The 19,101-nt window shown below is 36.1% G+C and overlaps 6 protein-coding genes across 6 annotated transcripts; 4 read left to right on the forward strand and 2 right to left on the reverse strand.

The window, feature by feature from the left end:
• Nucleotides 1–43: 43 nt before the first annotated feature.
• HYPBUDRAFT_152427 (tRNA methyltransferase) lies at nucleotides 44–2,403 on the forward strand. Its single transcript, XM_020221011.1, has one exon. It carries the CDS (start codon nucleotides 65–67, stop codon nucleotides 2,096–2,098), a length of 2,034 nt encoding a protein of 677 aa, XP_020076582.1. The 5' UTR covers nucleotides 44–64; the 3' UTR covers nucleotides 2,099–2,403.
• A 197-nt stretch (nucleotides 2,404–2,600) lies between these two features.
• On the forward strand, nucleotides 2,601–4,553 carry HYPBUDRAFT_161088 (uncharacterized protein; the record flags this gene model as incomplete). The annotated part of the gene is made up of 2 exons (XM_020222517.1): nucleotides 2,601–4,422; nucleotides 4,549–4,553. Exons 1-2 carry the CDS (start codon nucleotides 2,709–2,711, stop codon nucleotides 4,551–4,553), a joined length of 1,719 nt encoding a protein of 572 aa, XP_020076583.1. The 5' UTR covers nucleotides 2,601–2,708.
• Nucleotides 4,554–5,275: 722 nt separating this feature from the next.
• HYPBUDRAFT_107868 (ubiquitin-binding SDF ubiquitin ligase complex subunit) lies at nucleotides 5,276–7,444 on the reverse strand (the record flags this gene model as incomplete). Its single annotated transcript, XM_020218595.1, has 2 exons — nucleotides 5,276–6,432; nucleotides 6,592–7,444. The coding sequence occupies 2 exons, from the start codon at nucleotides 7,442–7,444 to the stop codon at nucleotides 5,276–5,278; spliced, it is 2,010 nt and encodes a 669-aa protein (XP_020076584.1).
• Nucleotides 7,445–8,493: 1,049 nt separating this feature from the next.
• ZPR1 (zinc finger-containing protein) lies at nucleotides 8,494–9,966 on the forward strand (the record flags this gene model as incomplete). The annotated part of the gene is made up of 1 exon (XM_020218660.1): nucleotides 8,494–9,966. The coding sequence occupies one exon, from the start codon at nucleotides 8,494–8,496 to the stop codon at nucleotides 9,964–9,966; it is 1,473 nt and encodes a 490-aa protein (XP_020076585.1).
• A 258-nt stretch (nucleotides 9,967–10,224) lies between these two features.
• On the reverse strand, nucleotides 10,225–17,127 carry CCH1 (Cch1p; the record flags this gene model as incomplete). The annotated part of the gene is made up of 1 exon (XM_020224047.1): nucleotides 10,225–17,127. A coding segment is annotated over one exon (6,903 nt), but the record flags the coding sequence as incomplete, so codon positions are not given.
• A 1,653-nt stretch (nucleotides 17,128–18,780) lies between these two features.
• On the forward strand, nucleotides 18,781–19,089 carry HYPBUDRAFT_108776 (mitochondrial 37S ribosomal protein mS33; the record flags this gene model as incomplete). Its single annotated transcript, XM_020218657.1, has 1 exon — nucleotides 18,781–19,089. One exon carries the CDS (start codon nucleotides 18,781–18,783, stop codon nucleotides 19,087–19,089), a length of 309 nt encoding a protein of 102 aa, XP_020076587.1.
• Between the last annotated feature and the right edge of the window lie 12 nt (nucleotides 19,090–19,101).

A 19,101-nucleotide genomic window follows, 5' to 3' on the forward strand; every position in this document is an offset into this window, starting at 1 on the left:
AAAAAAAAAAATTGCTGAAAAATTTCTGAAAACTGATGGAAACTCCAACAAACCAGGGTCCCCAATGAAAGAAACCAATAAATCAAGTGCCAGGGATGCTTCTATAGCGGCTGCAAACCGTAAGAAGATCGAAAAAGATCGCCGGAAGAAACAATACGATGATCTTCAAGTTCAAGGGACCAATAACTCTTCGATTGTATCGAAGAGATCAGTTGAGCTACTTTACTCGACTAAATTACAACCAGAATTAACAACCTGGTTCAAGTTTTTTGTGCCAAAGGGTAAAAGAAGATCGCCAGCCATTAATCGGGGGTATTGGATTCGAATGGAATCAATTAAAAGATTGGTTATGAAGATTATCAATAATAACCCCACCAAAAAAATTAATATCATAAATTTAGGATGTGGATTTGATCCACTACCATTTCAGCTATTAGAAATATATTCAGAGACAAGGGACCACTTATGCTTTCTTGATATCGATTATCCAGAGTTATTAGATAATAAACTTGAACTAATCAAAAAATCCCCAGAAGTTTTAGATATACTTGATGATTTACAAGAAATCACCAAAGAAGAACTGGAATTGGGTATGAAATTAAAGTCAGCCAATTACAAGATATTGGGATGTGACTTGAAAAACGAAAAACTCTACCAAGAGCAGTTGGAATCAATGTGTGAACCAGAATCAGTCAGCGTATTCATAGCCGAGGTTTCATTGGCTTATATGCATCATCAAGATGCAAATAAAATCATTGATATCTCAAGTAAGTTACCCAACAGTCATTTCTTGATCTTAGAACAAATATTGCCTGTTGATAAACATCATTCATTTGCAAAAAAGATGTTATACCATTTCGAACATTTACGGTCCCCCTTAAAATGCGTTGAACATTATCCCAAAATTGAAAACCAAAGAGAACGGTTTAGCCAGTGGTTCCACTTTATTGAAATCCATGACTTATTACAAAATTGGAACTTATTAATTGATGCTGATACCAAGGGTAAAGTTAAACAAATTGAAGAATTCGACGAATGGGAAGAGTTTATTGTGTTTTGTCAGCATTATACCATAGTCCACGCAACCAATCAAGACTCAGTCAGCTTGTACCAGAAACAAACAATCATGCCACCTCCGAAGTTCACCGTTGACCCAACGCCAATCGAGGTCAGAGTTGATGAAAATACATCACTAGAATTGAAATTTGCTGCAAGTGCGTTGCATCACGGTAAAATTATCATCCATGGAGGGCTAGCCCAAACTCGTACAAACCAGGTATTAAGCTATGACTATATCACTGGCCAAACGACGCCTCTTGAAACAATCAACCCACCAAGTGCCAGAATGTGCCATACGGTTACGCCAATTGCCAATGGACAATTATTGATGGTCGGGGGTCGCGGCAGACCTCATCAGACTTTTGCCGATGTTTACAAACTTACTGATAATGCATGGGTTCAAATGAAATCTCTACCTAACGGTCGATCAAGACACAGTGCAGTTAGTGTTGCCAATGGGAACTACGTACTTATATGTGGAGATGGCGATGGTTGCGAAAAAGACGATATTTTCCAAATGTATAACGTTGAACAGAACACTTGGATCTCATTGCAACAAGAACACGAGGTGATCCCTCCGGTGTCAAGCAGCTCAATGGTGATGACCGGAGAATACACTGGAGTTATATACGGGGGTATGATTGAAGACGTGACACCTGAAATTAATTATTCAATTTACGAGTTTGAAATCAATATTGCCAACCACCAAATTAGACTAACTAAACTCGATTCAAATCTACAATTTGGTAGAATCGGCAGCCAATCCTTGGTCAAAGAGAATAAACTTTACGTAATAGGTGGTATACTAAAAGAAAAACCCACTGACAGATTCGACAGCATAATAACTTATGATTTAATCCGCAAACAGTTTTCCTCAACTGATTTTGGCTCGGACATATGGACCCATCGGTCTCCCACCATGATTGGCTTCAATCTAGTCACGTTGCCAGACCAAAACCAAGCCTGTATCGTTGGAGGAGGTGGTGTTTGTTACTCTTTTGGCAGTAGTTATAATTCAATCTACTTGATCAAATATTAATCAACTCACACAATAAAGAGGCTGCAATCGGCAGAAAATCGCCCCAGAAACTAATCCCCAATCAGCCGATTACCACCACGGGAAAAGAGACTCTTTCCCCAAGGACTCCGGCCGAGTTAAACAACGAGATCCTTAGATTATAAATAAAATTAGTTTCTTACAAATTATCATGTCATTGTATGTACTTATTTTAGTGTTTTTTAACCACCTTACATTTCTCGTTATTATTTAGTCCCTTTTGTATGGGGTAATAACTAATGGTAAGTTCGGCTATCCAGATTATTCTGGTGGATTCTAGCTAAATCTCTATGTAGCCTTTGTTATTCCCCCTATTGTAAGCTTTAGCATTATCTATATAATAGTTGGGGTTTGCATTAAAAATTAATTATGTTCCATTATCATTTTCAATTTTTTCTTTTTTTCCTTTTCGTCCCTTTATCTCACCCTTGCTTAATTTTTTTTTTTTTTTTTTTTTTTCAAAATTTTTAGAGCAAAAACACTTATAAAGCAATAACCACCACCACCCTTTAGTGGGATCTAATTGTTTTCTTGAGTGATAGTCTGGATATAGTTGGTTGTTAAAATCAAAAGTGCAATTCCACGGTTGACTATGGTGGGTAATGAAGATATGAACCTTATCAGAAGACACAATAACAAGATCCACAATCCTAATTCGCATCAACAAATTAGCCCAAGTACTTCAAGTATTGACGGTAAACCAAGTAAGTCGCTTTTCCAGTCGATTGACCTTAACCGTGCATTCAGTGATAGCTCTTATGATAACCCCAAAACTGGTGGGAGACGAAACTCATACACTTATCAATCCCCGGGTACAAATGAAAACGAAGACGGTAATGGAGAAGTTCCATTATCGATGAGGTTTATTCATAAACCTTCTAGGTCTCAGGAAACGTTTGAAAGGGCCAACGACCCGACTAAACAGAATAGTTTATTGAACTCGCAGCTTTCCACTTCCACCACTGAAACCGAAACCTCTGCTTCCAGGGAGACTTCACCCCGGTCGTCGCAATCTCCATTTGAAAGTCCTACTCCGGATCATTGCAAATTGGTTCGTAAGAAAAGTGGAGAGATCTTGAAGTCTTCTTTGAGAGAACGAAGCTATTTTGATAAGAAAAGAGCCCAGTCGGAGCCTTCCACTCCTTCTTTTAAAACGGTTCATTTTGGTGGTGATACCGATGTGAAGTACTTCAAAAAAAAGGACCGTCCAAATGCTATAAGTGCCACCAACTCTCCTAATTTGGACGATAGTGATCATTTAATGAGCCATATGAATATCGACGACTGGTCCGATTCCGATTCCGATGAGGGAAGTGCGGTTACGGATGAAAATTATGATTACCTTGATGACGAATTAAATACTCGAAGTGATGAGAGTATTGATGAGCCAAGTACTACCAAATATCCAAACCCAAAACATGGTAAATTAATCAATTGGGATTTGGTTTTACCAAATTTCCCAAACACTAATTATATATCTAAAATACAATCATTACAATTACCAGTTTTTTTAGAACGAGTATTTATAACTGTTGATAAAAAATATTTATTGGGCCAAATTGCAGTTAAGAATCTTTCGTTTGAAAAAAATGTGGTGGTTCGGTATACGGCCGACGGTTGGAATTCAATTATTGAGATTCCGACCATATACGTTCCTGATATCCCATCGATATTAAAATTGAATAACTATGATCGTTTTGTTTTTAAAATCCCCTTGGATAACATTTTCAATACTTATAAATTGAATAATAATACCAAAAAACAAAATGAAAAATATCAAGAAAACTCCTATGATTTATGCATTCGTTATTCTTCTAATAATCAAGATTTCTGGGATAATAATAATGGCTCAAACTATAATATCAGACTAACCAAGAAAATTGTCATCAAAAAGGATGATTTCAAACCTCCTTTCAATCTATCAACTCCCAACCAGATACAAGATCATAATAGAAAACCAAAGTACTCTAGCTCTTATTTGAAAAAGAGAAACTCCGACTCCAGCATTCCCGATGAGCACATGTTCCATAACGATAATGGGTCTTCTGATTTTATTCGAAATAATTTCTATCTATCTTCGCCTTTATTGTCTAGTCTCGATACTAAAGATGTCGATCATGATTTAGGTCTCGACCACCCAAAGAGACCTCCTTTGAAATCAAATCTGTCTCAACAATTCCAGCAGACTCCTTCAAAACCTCAACCTCCCCAAAACCAAGATACTCAATCTCATTTCAAAAGAAACTTTTTGGATACAAAATCTTATAAAGAGCTTTTGGATTCCTACTGTTTTTTCTCAACCCCCCGTAATATCGAATCTCCCAACTCCTCCTACGTAAACGGCGCCCCCGATGATGGCTTTTTCAATTACAATGATTCTCAAAGAACTTCCGATGGTTCTAATGTTAGTACTGTTTCTTCTTTCTTAAAAGATTAGCCACACCTCGTCATTCTTCAATTCTGATCTTTCCCACGTTTAATTCCAGTCTTTCTTCATTTCTGATTTCTCCGGTCTTTCTTCTGGCCACCTTGCTAATGATCATCTTGTTTTCCACATTCTTACTTATATAGGGTCTACATAATTTTGCTAATATAAATAATTTCGTCTTTTAATCCGGTGTATGGGTCTTTTTAATCGGTTGCAAAAAAAAAAATCAACAATACACAAAGGTAATACCTACTTTTTGTGGGGCATTGTATTACATTACGGGGTCGCTCACCGCAAGAAAGCCTTTACCTGCTCCTATTACCAGACGTTTTTGACCCGGAAACTCACCGCAGATGCTGGAATAATCTGAGGCGGGAAGCAAGATTAGATATAGACAGGCTTGTTGGTTGCCCTGTCCCATTACCCCAGCATATTTAAGAACTGAACAAAGGGATGGTTGCGGAAGAACAATAATTTACGGGGAACTCCAAAGAATACTTCTTTGTTTTTGCAACTACAATAGCCTAAAGTAAAGGATTCGTTTAGAAAACTGGCGACCCAAAATGGACACGCCGAAGCAATTGCTAGGTCTACAAGATTTTGAATTAGATTAAATATATTAATACTTTGAAAGGGTATTGAGCCCATTATACCTTAAGAAACAAAAAAATTAGCAATAACAAAATAAGAAAGAAAGAACCCCCCAAATAAAAAAGAAATATAATACACGATTATTCGAATGAATACATCTTGACACAACCATTGTCCAAGCCTGTAACAAAACTTGAGTCACTTAACCCAACACAACCAACACTGGCGTTATTACCAAAAGTATGTAGGCATTTACCGTTTTGTAGGTCCCATACTTTAACCAATCTATCGTGAGCACCACTAATGATTCTGAAAGTATCTGCACTGATAGACCAGACGCCTTCAATATGACCGAATTGGGTACGAACACACTTACCGGTTTTGACGTCCCATACTTTGATGGTATTGTCCAAAGATGAAGTTAAAAGATGGGTTGGATAATTCGGATTTTCCGGTAGGTCGGCATTGTTAACGCTACTAAAGTCATTATTACTTTGTGGTTGGTTTTGTTGTGGTTGGTGGTGGTGTTGTTGATGATCCCAATGGTTGATTTCTGAATCACTTTCATTGTCGTCTTCGATTAATTTATCCTTATAAATTAAGGGAATAACACACTGTACTTGACCAATATGACCATTATTATCAATTCCACCAAAGATTCTTAAACAGTTATTTGTATTCAAGTCCCACATTCTAATAGTAGTATCATCAGATGCACTGAACACTGTATTTGATAGCAAATGGATTTTAACCGAATTGACCCCATCAGTGTGTCCTCGTAAAGTATAACAAGTTCTTGAATCGACATGCCATACTTTGACTGTATTATCCATTGATCCTGAAACAATGGTTTTGTTCAGAAAATCAACACTCGAAACCGAATCATCATGTCCTCTATAAGTTGATATACATTGACCAGTATGATAATTCCATACTTTGATTGTTGAATCCAATCCACCAGTTATTAATTTTTGAGAATCAAAAACTAAGGATTTAACCCCTTTGGTGTGTCCTGTTAAAGTTCTTAAGCATTCTCCGGTATCAACTCTCCAAATTTTAATCGTTGCATCATAGGACCCAGTCATCAAATATTTTCTATTAAATTGTAAACAGGTTACACCATCAGTATGGCTATTGAAGTGTGATATTTTATAAATACCTTTTCTCCAATTCTTTTCCAATTTAAACCGTTCACTATAAACAGATTTCCAAGGCCTTTTCTTCAAAACGGCTTTTTGTTGAACTTGCTGCTTTGATTTTAATCGGTTTATTTCATCTTCTACTTCTGACGACGTTCCTTCGACTTTACGTTTTTTCAAGGCATGGTCATTATCATTATGATCATTAGAGGAAGAAGAAGAAGCTCCTGGTTGTTGATGATGCGGTTGTTGCGGTTGTTGCGGTTGTGGTTGTGGTTGATTTTGTTGGCTTTGTTGTACGGTGTGATCTTCTGGACGAATAGGTGCTTCTCTAGCTCTCTTCATATGCATTAAAGGTAGTCCCCAACCACAGTTTGGACACTTACGATCGATATGTTGTTCACACATATGATGCCATACTCTATCATCATCAGCTAATGATTTCCACTTTCTTGATACTTGAGCTGCGTTACATAATGATGCACAATCAAGATAACATAAAATTTTAAGGGAGATTTCCATAGGTAAAGTCGAAATAAAATCAATCCTAATTAAAGAACTAACTTCTTGAGATATGAAAGATAATTGAGGGAAACAACATTGAGTTAAAATACCTTGCAAAATTAAGGAGCGATGATGATCTGGAGCTGCACTAAAGATCGACCACACATGGCTGATCGCTTCTTGATCTCTTGAAGGTAGTTTTTCCAATTGCTGTTGGATCTTTTTCATCTTGGCCTCATCGGTTCTCTTATTACATATCACGTCAGGATTATGTCTATAACAATAGCGATGGAAATTATCTTTTGGAATCATGGTCTGATCACTGATATGTTTCACAAGAAATGGAGTAACAACCGACATATCTTTTTCAGTATCAATATTAGGGTCAGATGTTTTCAATATTGGTAAATCAGAAGGTTGGTTTTGAACGGCTAGTTTCTTCTGAATCTCCAATTGCTGATCACGCTTGGCCTTTGAGGATGATGTTAAAGAGTTAGACTCTGAATGGATAAGCTCCGACTTGGTAGATTCTGAGTTATTACTTAGTGAGGTAGTCTTTGAAGATGAAAGACTATTTGAAAGGATGGAATCAAAATTGTGTGTGGTTGATGAAGCAGACCCTGGTGCATCAGAGTCCTTCGGAACACAGATATCCTGAAGATTCATCTTTAATCGATATAGTAATTTGAAAGAAAGTAGGGAAAAAGTCTAAATGAAATATATATTAGTAAGATACCGGGGTAAGCTGAAAACCTTTTTTTTTTCAATTTACTAAACAATACAACACGCTAGCAACCCTTTTTTAAAACCACAATCTAGCGAATAATAATGATGCTGGTCAAAAAGTAAACAAAATAAGTTCAGAATCTCAATCGTTAAATCAACCAAAAGCTCCCAATACTCAATGAGACCAGATGACTAGGTTGTAAAGATGACCACGATGTTCTATGCCAGAAATACTAAACACTGGAGCTTTTGTAAGACCAAATGAGTTCACTTAAAATAATTGTGGAGTTAAGCAAACTGCAACAAAAAACGAATATGTCAGCCAGCTTAAAAAGACGAACACAGCTTCCTTATCTAAAGCTTCTCAACGGTAACTCTGGAAATACCAAGCTGAGGAGTCCACACAACAATTATTGGGCTTCCAAAAACTTGTTTCGCTTGTTAATGAAAGATCTTGGGTCGATCAAACTTTAGTGGCCCCAAACTATATAACAGGAGATACGCTATCACGAACTTCTCTAGCACGATAAACCTTGCGTTGTGTAAACTTGCCTATTTCAGGGCGTCTATGTGAATGTGGTGGTTACTTGAAGTTAATCGAAAGCACCGATAAGATGATATAAAACTGTGGCTACTATTGCAATACTCTGCTAGTCTTTTTTGTTTTCTTTCGAGTATGGAAAAAGAAAAAGGAAACTGTTCAATAACTAGCCCGTACACCCATGGAATCGGGTCTAGAAGAGATGTACGGGTCTTTTCAATTTTTCATTGCTCACGTGACCAAAAGGATGATTTCAAAAAAATTTTCAATGAGCATCAGATTTTTTTGGAGCAAAACGTCTAGCAGGTTCCATAGTGAAGGCGGACTGTTAGAGTTTTTCTTCTTTTGATAGGTTATAAAAAGGAAGGGCAAAGGTTATTTGCAACAGATGAAAAGAAACGATCCGCAAACATCCAACTCGCACGAAGATAAGAAGCCTCGTTTAGAAATGTCTGAAAGTACTAATCCAGATCAATTCACCAATGTTGGTGAACAAGTTGAAGTTATGAATACCCCAAGCAACCAAGGGATTCACTTGACAGGTGCAGCTGATGCCGAAGGACATCCAGTTCAAGAAATCGAGTCGCTCTGTATGAACTGTCACGAAAATGGTACTACACGTTTATTATTGACTAGAATTCCATTTTTCAGAGAAATTATTATAATGTCTTTTGAATGTCCCCATTGTCATTTTAAGAATTCTGAGATTCAGCCAGCTGCTCAAATAGCAGAAAAGGGTTCTCGTTATCAGCTCAAAATTGAAGCAAAAGAAGATTTTAATCGTCAAATTGTTAAATCAGAAACCGCTACTTGTAGATTTAATGAATTAGATATTGAAATTCCTCCAAAAAGAGGTCAATTAACTAATATTGAAGGATTGTTATCTGAAATGGTCAGTGATTTAGAATCTGATCAACCAACCAGAAAATCAATCCAACCAGAAGTTTACGATAAAATTAATGAAGTTATTAATAAAATCCAATCTTTCCTCAATGCTGAACCAAATACTTTACCATTGACTTTCACTCTTGATGATCCAGCTGGTAACTCTTGGATTGAATACATACCTGATCAACCATCTCATAAATGGTCTATGTTTGAATATAATAGAACTGCAGAGCAAAATGTTTTCCTTGGTTTAATTTCTGCTGATGATGTTGATAGAGCCCGTCAAATCGAAGCTGAAAATAAAAAACAGGCCACCAATTCTAATATTTCCTCCTCTTTGAAGAAAGAAGGTGTTACAACTAATGAATCCGAAAATTCAAACAATCCAATTTCGAGAAGTATCGATAATGATGATATCGAAAATTTATCAAATGAAGTTCAAACATTCCATGCCACTTGTTCATCTTGTTATAGACCAAGTGAAACTCATATGAAAACCGTTAATATTCCTCATTTCAAAGATGTTATCATTATGTCAACTGTCTGTGAACATTGTGGTTTCAAATCAAATGAAGTTAAAACTGGTGGTGAAATCCCCGATAAAGGTAGAAAAGTTATTTTGAAAGTTACTGATCCAGAAGATTTAGCTAGAGATATTTTGAAATCTGAAACTTGTGGCTTGGTCATTCCTGAATTAAACTTAGATTTAACTCCTGGTACCTTAGGTGGTAGATTTACTACTATTGAAGGTTTATTAAACCAAGTTTACGAAGAATTGCACGGTAGAGTTTTCAGTGAAACTTCCGATTCAATGGATGCTGAAACCAAAACTAGATGGACTTCCTTCTTCGCAAAATTACAAGATGCTATCTCTGGAAGAATTGGATTTACCATCATCGCTGAAGATCCATTGGCTGCTTCCTATATTCAAAACGTTTATGCTCCTGATAACGATCCAAATATGATCATTGAAGATTTCGAAAGAACTCATGATCAAAATGAAGATTTGGGTTTGAATGATATGAAGGCTTAAGCTGAATAGTTATCGTCTATAAATCGTCATTTTTTTCCACTTGTGTATATTATTTATTTTTCCCAATCTTAATATTTTCGAATAGCTGTTTCTACATGTAGTTTGTATTAAAACGTAAATTTAAAATGTAAATTTTTCGTATGCAGATAAATAGTTCTGAAAATGATATAAAAAGTTCTGAAAATGATGCTTGAATTTCTTACTAAATAGATGCTTAAATTAAAGTCCTTATTTAATGCTTGTTTCATTGACTCACATTTCCTTATTAGGATCCTTACCATTCTCGGATCTATCAGATGATCTTTGGTCTGATTGAACTTCTCTCAAAGCTTCTCCCCAAGAACTGTTTTCCAAGGTCTCTCCAATTGTAGTCAAATCAATTAAGGAAACATTACTTATTTGGTCATTTCCTCCTCCAGAATTTGTAAGATCGTTAGAGTCCAAGAATGGAGAAGCTTGTTGACTGATGATAATATCATCTTTTGAACTCATACTAGAATGCGATGAAATAGGAGATGTAGACTTACTGTTACTAGATGGGATTTGAATATAAAGTTTTGGTGGCACTTCTTTCTGAGATGAGGATTGAGCTTCATCAGATTGACTAGCTGGGTTTTGAGATCTATTTCTAGCTTTATAGATATGGATTGGTGACTTTGGAACATAGATTCCACTTGTTGTTCCTTCATTAATATCAGGAGCGCCAGCACTATCGATATTATAGTCAGACATTCCAGTAGATTTTGTCAATGGGAAATTCTCATCTTCATCGTCATATGATTCATTTAACTTGTCAGAATTACCATCATCAGGATTCGTGACATAAATAGAAGGAGCATTAACACCCAAGTTTTCATTGGCTAAGTAACTATGACGTCTTAATTCTTTACCGAAATCGATATTATCATCTTTGATACCATGTCTTTGGTCCTTCTTATATTTCCAACGACAAGCATAAGCAGCAATAGTTTCATAAACCCTTTTGGTATGTAATCGCTTCTCAACTTTTTGAATCAATAATCTTCTTTCCAAGAAATCAATTAAATTCAAACATTGACCACTTTCAAATGCAGTATATAAAGGCAATTGCAATAAGATTCTAGTGAATGATATTCCAGGATCATTATTAATTTCCATGGTCATTATGGCTTCTTCCATAAATTTTTCGTAGGATTTTCTTCTCTCACGAATTTTTGGGATATCCATGGCATTCAATGTTTCTTCAATAGCTTTATAGTTAACTGTTATGTTATAAGGATCATTTGGGTTATTCCGCTTGAACCATTTTCCACATAAATGTTTAATCTCTAGCTCACCGGTATAGAAATGGTAACTAAAAGCACCTTCTAAGGAGTGAAGTAAAGCTGGTAAGTGAATTGGTTTAATATATCCTGTACCCTTAGGGTCGAACATCTGCCAGGTCCTTTTGAATTTTCTTACTTCTTCTCTCTTGATGAAATGGCTGTAATCAGAACGATGGCTTATATAACTAAAACTATCCAAAATAAGCGAAATAAACATATTCAAGAATATATACATGGACACAATATTCCATGCCATGAATAAAATATAAGCATATTGTTTGTTCCCACAGTCACTATCATCCATACTACTTGCACTTGAACAGAAGGGGGACTCAACAGTATAGTCTTCCATTATGTAATTCCAACCTTCTCCAAACGAGCATCTAAATAATAAGATCAATGCCTTTGGAACTGAGCGCAAGTTTATATTACCAGTACCGTGCAGACCAACTTTGGTTAAACCGAAAATTTGATTCATAGCAATTGCAAACACCAAAAAGATAACAACCCATGTGAATGATAGAGAAAGTAGGGTGGGCAACGATGCTGAAGCAAACCTCAATAACTGACTCAACCTATTACTTCGTGGGATAATGAAAGCTAAAATTCCGACCAAAAATAATTTGTTAATGTTTATAAAGACACTGTCTGCTCTAATAAGGAATGAGCAAATTGTTGATAGGAAAGCACCAACAGAAACAAAAAAGTTGAATACATTCCACTTGAATTTGACAAATGTTTTGAAACCTTGCCCAATACATAACATAACGGCATTGATCACAAACATTGATGATGCCAGAATGAAAACCGCTTGTCTAAATGTATCCAAGCTATGCCTAGATGGAAAGCATTCGAGCAATAAGGATAAAACATGTAACACTAGAACGAAGTTCAATAAACCGTTCCAATACTTATTCTTCTCAACAGTCATTCGATAACAAAATCTTTCGAGACTAGATAACGTGGAAAAATCTTTTCTTTTAGATGGTTTGACCTGTATCAAAAACTTCTTGACTTGGTACCATGATATTTGATCAGTGGTCATATATGCCCTACCAGTTGTCTTAGAGTAATTACTGATAATAACAGAAATGAACAAAGTCAAAATGAAAACGATACTTATAAAGTTGAATAAGACAACAAAAAAGCCATTGAACGGTGTTGCATAATCTTCAGGAACAGTCCCAACCCCAGTGCTTTTCATTACATTGAGCAAAAGATCAGACCAACCTTCTAAGGAAACGATTTCAAACAACGTAGCAAAAGAAGTGGGAAAAGTATCGAACTCAAGTTGCGGATTCGTATAAACGTTGGGACTCATGACATCCCAATTAAAAACAGTACTTTTAAATTCTCCTTGACATTCACCTTCAGTTGATTCACCATCTAGACAGTAACCAAGTCTTCCATTGAAAACATTGAGACCCCATATTGAGAATGGGAAAAGCAAACAAAGGGATATGATAGCAGCACTGATAATTTTCCAAAATCCAGTGATAATGGTATTATGAAAATTGCTTTTAGCGGTTTCACTAATGGTCAATAATCTTAATGCACGGAGTGCTTTCAAACCTCTAACAATTCTTGATAAGTTACCATCATTCTTCAAAAAAGCAATGAACTCAATCCATAAAGATACTAAAACCAATAAATCGATCAAGTTCCAAGATGAACGCATATAAGAATTAGGCGTAAATATTAAACCATCAGCAGTGATCTTAATGAAAAATTCAAGGGTGAATAAAACGTTGAATCCAACTTCAAGATAGAAAGTCCAATTAAGAGTACCGTAGAGATTCACCATGTATTTCCTGTATAAAGGAGTCAAGTAACAAGCTGTGACAACTAAACCAATGGTTGCCAAAAACATTACCACAACAAATATTTCAGATACAATTTTGTTTGGTTCCACACCATCGATTCTTTCACCATAACTTGACTTAACAAGCCTCTGACAGAATCTTCTCAATCTATGACGCGGTTTCAAGACATAGAAGACATTATTAAACTTTGGATTTTCTTTCAAAAATTTATTTTGTTTAGAAATTAATAAGTTACGTTCAGTGATAATATTTTTAGCGAAATGAGCTGGTTCGAAATTGGTGATTTCATGCTTTTGGGAACGGCGAGTAAAAAAAGGATTTCTAAGATAATTGCTAGTACGCCAAAAATTAACCTGAAACCAGCGCTTCCAGCTAGAACTTGGTAGGGTTTTCACTTTCTCGGTGTCTTCATCTTCTGATTTTGTAGGATCCCTATCTAAAAACTCATTCACGGCAGTACCACTTAATAGTAAGTTCACCACAGCTTTTTCAAGATCATCCTTAACACCTTTATGTCTAAAGACCTTTTTCTTAATTTTGCTCAACAAGCCCGATTCAGAATCGAGATTTTGCAATTTTTCCGTCATGTCGTCAATAAATTGTAAAAGCTGCTTCTTTCTTTTGCCCTCTTCTGAAACTTCCAATGTTTTTGCGATAACAGCAATAAAAATATTTAATATAACCATATTAGATAAAATAAACCATCCAATGAGAAACATGGCACCGAAAGAACGAGAGGAAGTGGTGCGTGAGTATTCTTGTAAGCTATAGAGAATGTCGGACCAATTTTCAGTAGAAGTGATCACATAAAGTGCAACAAAAGAGTTGGGTAAAGTATGCATAGGAAAATCCACATCATCTAAATCATCTTCGGGTACGGTACCCTCGAAATATCTAGAGAGAATAATGCTAACAAGAAAAAGCAAAATGAAATAGAATAAGGCCAAATCAAATATGGCCCTAAAGTTACCCATCAATTTCATCCAAAGGTTTCTTGTGATACCAGTTGCAAGAACAACACGATAAAACCTCATAATTTGGAAAACGGTCAACCAATAATAACCGTGTCCCAATCTGGTTTTGATCGGGTCAATGATGATTATTACGGTTATTATGACCAAGAATAAATCGAAAACATTTCTTCTAGAAGTAAAAAACATCCTCCAATTTGGAAAGTGAAGAGCGAAGCGAATAATGATCTCCACAGCAAACACAGTAGTAAATGCAGACTCAAATCTATAAAGTGTATGTCTCTGTGTATCGCTCATGGAGTAAGATCTAAAACATTGAACAAATAAATCTAAAATAATTGCAATTATGAAAAAAAACTCAAATTTGTAATAGTACCTCAATCCAACATTCTGTCTTTTCAAGAGATTTATTTTTTCATTGTTAACAGAGGCATCTGTATTCACAAACCCCAAAAAATCCATAATTCCCTTTTTCCTTTTCCTTTGTTTCTTTTGTTCATCCGCTTCCATTCGAGTGATATTAAAAGATGCAACAATGACTGCAATGAAAACGTTAATTAACCAAACAGTCAAAATAAAGATACCAAAGATAAAAAACAAACAAGCAGCCATATTGTCAGAGTCCATAGTGTAATACATGATATCAGTAAAAGTATTTGCACTCATGACTATAAAAACCATTTCCAAGGATTGAAGAATATTATCAAAATTCACTGTACCAGCATATGGGTTCTCTCCACTCACGCATTTGGAGAATTTTGGACACCTGTATCCTTTGATAGTGTCTGATGATGACCCGTCTCTCGTGATATAAGGTTTGGCTTTCCCATCAAGCCCTATATAAGAGCCACAATATTGATCGGTATTGGTGTATGTGTCATTTGAATCGTTAGGATTAGTCCATTCGCAATGTCTGGTCAATGATGACTTGAAAGATTGCACACCAATAATACCAAAAAACAACCAAAAACAAGAGATGAAAATAGCAACGTCGATCAATTGAGGTATTGCTAATTTACAAGCCGTTAATATCGTAGTAGTACCAGTGGTTAAGTTACATAAACGAAGGATCCTCAAACAACTCAAGGCTCTGAACAAAAATATGTGATGTTTGGCATCATATTGACCAATTGATAAAAGAAGGGATATCCAAAAGCAAATCATGGAAAGGAAATCAATTCTGTGCCAACTATTCCTAATATAGGCTCTTCTTAATTGAAGTTGATCTAAATGGTTTTTATTAGAAGGGATAATGAAAGTGTTGGTTACATCAAATCTTTGAGACCCAATAATTGGCTTATCAGACAAATCAGATGGATCAGGCTCATTTTTTGAATGAGCATCTTGATCGGCAAAAGTAGCATGACGTTCATATTTATTTTGGATACGATAATTATTGAGTTCTGGTTCGCTTTGATTAACTCGTGAGCTTCTGATCAGGTAGTCATCTGTGAAAGGATTATTTTTTTTATGTGAAGGCTTTTCATGGGTGTTTTCATCAAGATTTATTTCCTTAATGTCTAAATCCTCACTCAAGTTGCCATTTTCCTCATCTGATGAACTAAATTGAGGCTTGTTATAACCTTCAGTTCTTCTTGTTGTTTCAGTATTACGGAAAAATACCTTACCAAAACCTAATTTCTTTAAGAACCTGACTATGTGGTTCTGTTGGAAATAATTTGTTTTCAATTCATTTTCTGGATATTTCAAACCCAAGTCCGAAAACATAACATGATCATCAATAAAGCCATATGCAATGATTTTACCAAAAATTTCAAGTGTATAAAAAATATTAATGGTAATTAATACATAATCGGCCCAGTTATAACCGTGGTAATAATACCCACGCAATTTCATAGGATTCCACTGTCTATAGGACAACAAGATTACTTGAAGAACCAATAAGGAAAGCAAAAAAAGGTTAGTTGAATGATGTGAAAGCAAGCGATGGCAGAAACGGCGGATCTTTGAATTTGGGGAGAATATTTTTAAAGTGCTACCGAATAAATAAAGGCTATCATTATTTGCGAATTTATAAGGCTTGAATGGAGAAGTAGCAGTGTGAGGAGATTGAGGCCCATCCGAAGGTTTTAGATTGTGTAAAATCCCTGCTTGGGAAGCTCCAGCATTTGAATGGAATGATTCATCGGGATTATGATTACTATTGGGAGAATTGAATGATTTATTGCTTGGATTTTCCGAAAGATAAAGTCCCAAGCCGTTTGAGAATGTTGGGTTATCAGAATTTGTAGAATCGCCAATTTGAATTGAGTTATTATGTTCGTCTGTTACGGTTGTTGCTGGAACAGCGGTATTTTGACTAATATAGGAATAAGAACGATCGTAATTTGGGATTGAATTAGGAGAATGGATACTTGCTTCACCGCCAGAGGAGTGGTCACTAGAATGAGCTGAGCTATTACTTTTTTGGCGATAAAGTTGACTATCTTGTGCAGGTTTGTCAGTCACTGGTGAAGCAGCAGCCCCAGTACCAGCGATACGATCCGATAATCTAGTGATAACATTTGAAAATTTATTGGGTGATGCATCATCAAATTTGGATGAAGCGGATGATGGATGATTCAAGGCTGGGGATAAAAGACCTGATTCTAATATGCTTGGATCCTTAGATGCTTTGGGAATATTATTGGAAGAATGCGATGTTGGCGAAAGATTTTCACGTTTATTAAAGTCATGAGGAGAAAGGTGAGACGGAAAACTTTGATTTCTTGCTGAAAGGGGAGGACGGGGAGAAGTACCTTCACCAGTATGATTGGGGGAAATTTTTAAATTATCTAATGGAATATTATCGGAATAAAGATGGGAATCGTTGATACCGCTAGGACTATGTAGGAATTCATTTGATGTAGCATTTGAATTATTACGCTCTGGACTTGACGTTGCTTTGAAACCAGAACTGACCGGGAACCATTCAGCATCTTTGTTATCGTTACCAAGGGCAAAACTTAAACCTTCTCTGATTGCCTCGAAATCTTGATCCTCGGCTGCCTCGTTAAATAAAGACTTTGAGTTTATATGAGGCGAGTGTGGTGAATGACTATTAGAAAATCTTCTTACTGAGTTATTTCTTTCAGGAGAAGGAGTCCTGGCCTCTCTTCCAAGATTAGGAGTATGAGATGATTTTGCACTAGAGTAAGATTTGGACAGGGAAGAGTTTCTTCTAAATGGGTTTCTTCTGGATATTGACCGTTGAGTACCGGTATTACTACTTAGTTCATCTGTACTGCTTTGAGCGCTGCTATTATTATTATTATAACCCAAGTTCAAATTAAGGTTTATATTATGATTACTCGTATCTTGATTATTATTTGATTCATCTCTGCGATCAACACTCAAAGCGCTTTCAGTAGGAGCATGAACCAATATCCCGGGGGATACTTTTGGATCTTTAAATGGATCGAAATCCATGCTATGATATTAAATCGAGTATTTTAATAGCTTGTATTGTGGAATATCTGGTATATTTTAGTATCGTTTTGAAGAGCGGGTAATTGAAAAGCTAGAAAAAACCGTACTCTTGTACTTATATGTGTCCGTTATCGTGGCAGCGATTAAGGGAAGAACGGGGTTTATGTATCTAAACCGAAAAGACGTGTTTAAAGGAAGAATAAGTAATCAAAAATCACAATTAATAGGATATCCGGCGTATCTTTTCTCTTTCAATTTTATATGAGGTGGATCTTTTTTTTTTTTTTAACCTACTTTTTCCTTTTTTTTTTTTTGTTTTCTTTGTGAGAAGTCTTCTTTTCAATGCCTTTGTTTCTCTTTTTCAGTATACGTTTATTTAAAGATAACGAAGACGCATTAAGTTACGTGAAAGGCTAAGAGTAAGGCAATTCTACAATAAGCTTTGCTAATTTCATGGGCCTTCGAGCGGTGAGAATAGCTGAGAGGGAAAGAGCGTTGCTTTTCAGGCATTGCAAAAAAAGAAAAAAACTAAAGTAGGATAAAGTGAGATAGGCTGCTGTTAAGTTGACTTTTCTTGTTCTAGTGACTTCAATACAGTTATGCCTACCATGTAGCTGGGCCTCTTAAAAATGAAGAAACACGAAAGGACGTGGAGTACAAAGTTAGTAACCAGGCTGATTTTGATTCTTGTTCTATTGTAATGGATGTTCAACGACTCCAATTGGAATAATCCGATCGATTTTTTAGTGCATTGTACCTCTGCCATATAACACTAAAGGACAGGATTGAAGGGAAAGAATAAGACCGTATACAAGACTTCTAACGGCGTGAATCAAAACCAATGCTTCGTATTCTTTCTTACGGTTTTAGCGGACGCTAACAACTTACTGGGATCGAGTTGGTTGTTCGCTTCACACTACGAGAGACCTTTGTGAAAGGACAAGCCCTCCAGTTAGGTACGCTTTTCGGTACCTGATAGTAATGACCTACTCAAGACATAGCCCGTCATAGTTTTTGATCGTTATCTTTACCAAGCCTGGTGTATTGATGATGAGTAGGCAGTTCCAGAACAGCGAGCTAATTTTAGATGGTGTTTGGGTTTGTGGGCCAAGGTAATCCGGGGCCCGGAAAAGAAATATCACGTGCTTAATCTCGAGGGCCGGTTTGCATGTTGGAGTTTTGCAGGTTGTGGTTCTTTAATGAAGAAAAAAAAAAACATCTTTGAAAAATCTTTAAAGCTTTTGAAGATTGGTTGATTTATTGATTCGAGGTTTACTTCAGGCAAAAATGACTTTTCTTAAGGGACCACCAAGTAGGTCTAGATTGAACCAGGTAAAGAAACTCAGTGCCGAGATATTTGGTCATGTTTGGAATCCTAACAATGTCAGAAATGGATCTAAAGTCTTGAGAGCACCATTAAAGGGACCAGAAATTGTTAATTACTATGGGGTTAATGGATCGGTGCCAACTTTTAAAGACTTCAAGAAATGGTTCCCAGAATTGAACTTGGTTGATCCAAGAGAATCATACCGTGTTATGATGGTCGAATCGAGAAAGAAGAGGAATAAGGGTGCTCCAAAAAAGAAGAAGAATTAATCGTATCTTTCT

The sequence above is a fragment of the Hyphopichia burtonii genome, assembly GCF_001661395.1.
Source record: "Hyphopichia burtonii NRRL Y-1933 unplaced genomic scaffold HYPBUscaffold_3, whole genome shotgun sequence".
Classification (NCBI taxonomy): Eukaryota; Fungi; Ascomycota; class Pichiomycetes; order Serinales; family Debaryomycetaceae; genus Hyphopichia; species Hyphopichia burtonii.

Excerpts from the sequence above, each read along its gene's own strand:
- HYPBUDRAFT_152427 (XM_020221011.1), top strand. The coding sequence starts at position 65 with ATGAAAGAAACCAATAAATCAAGTGCCAGGGATGCTTCTATAGCGGCT.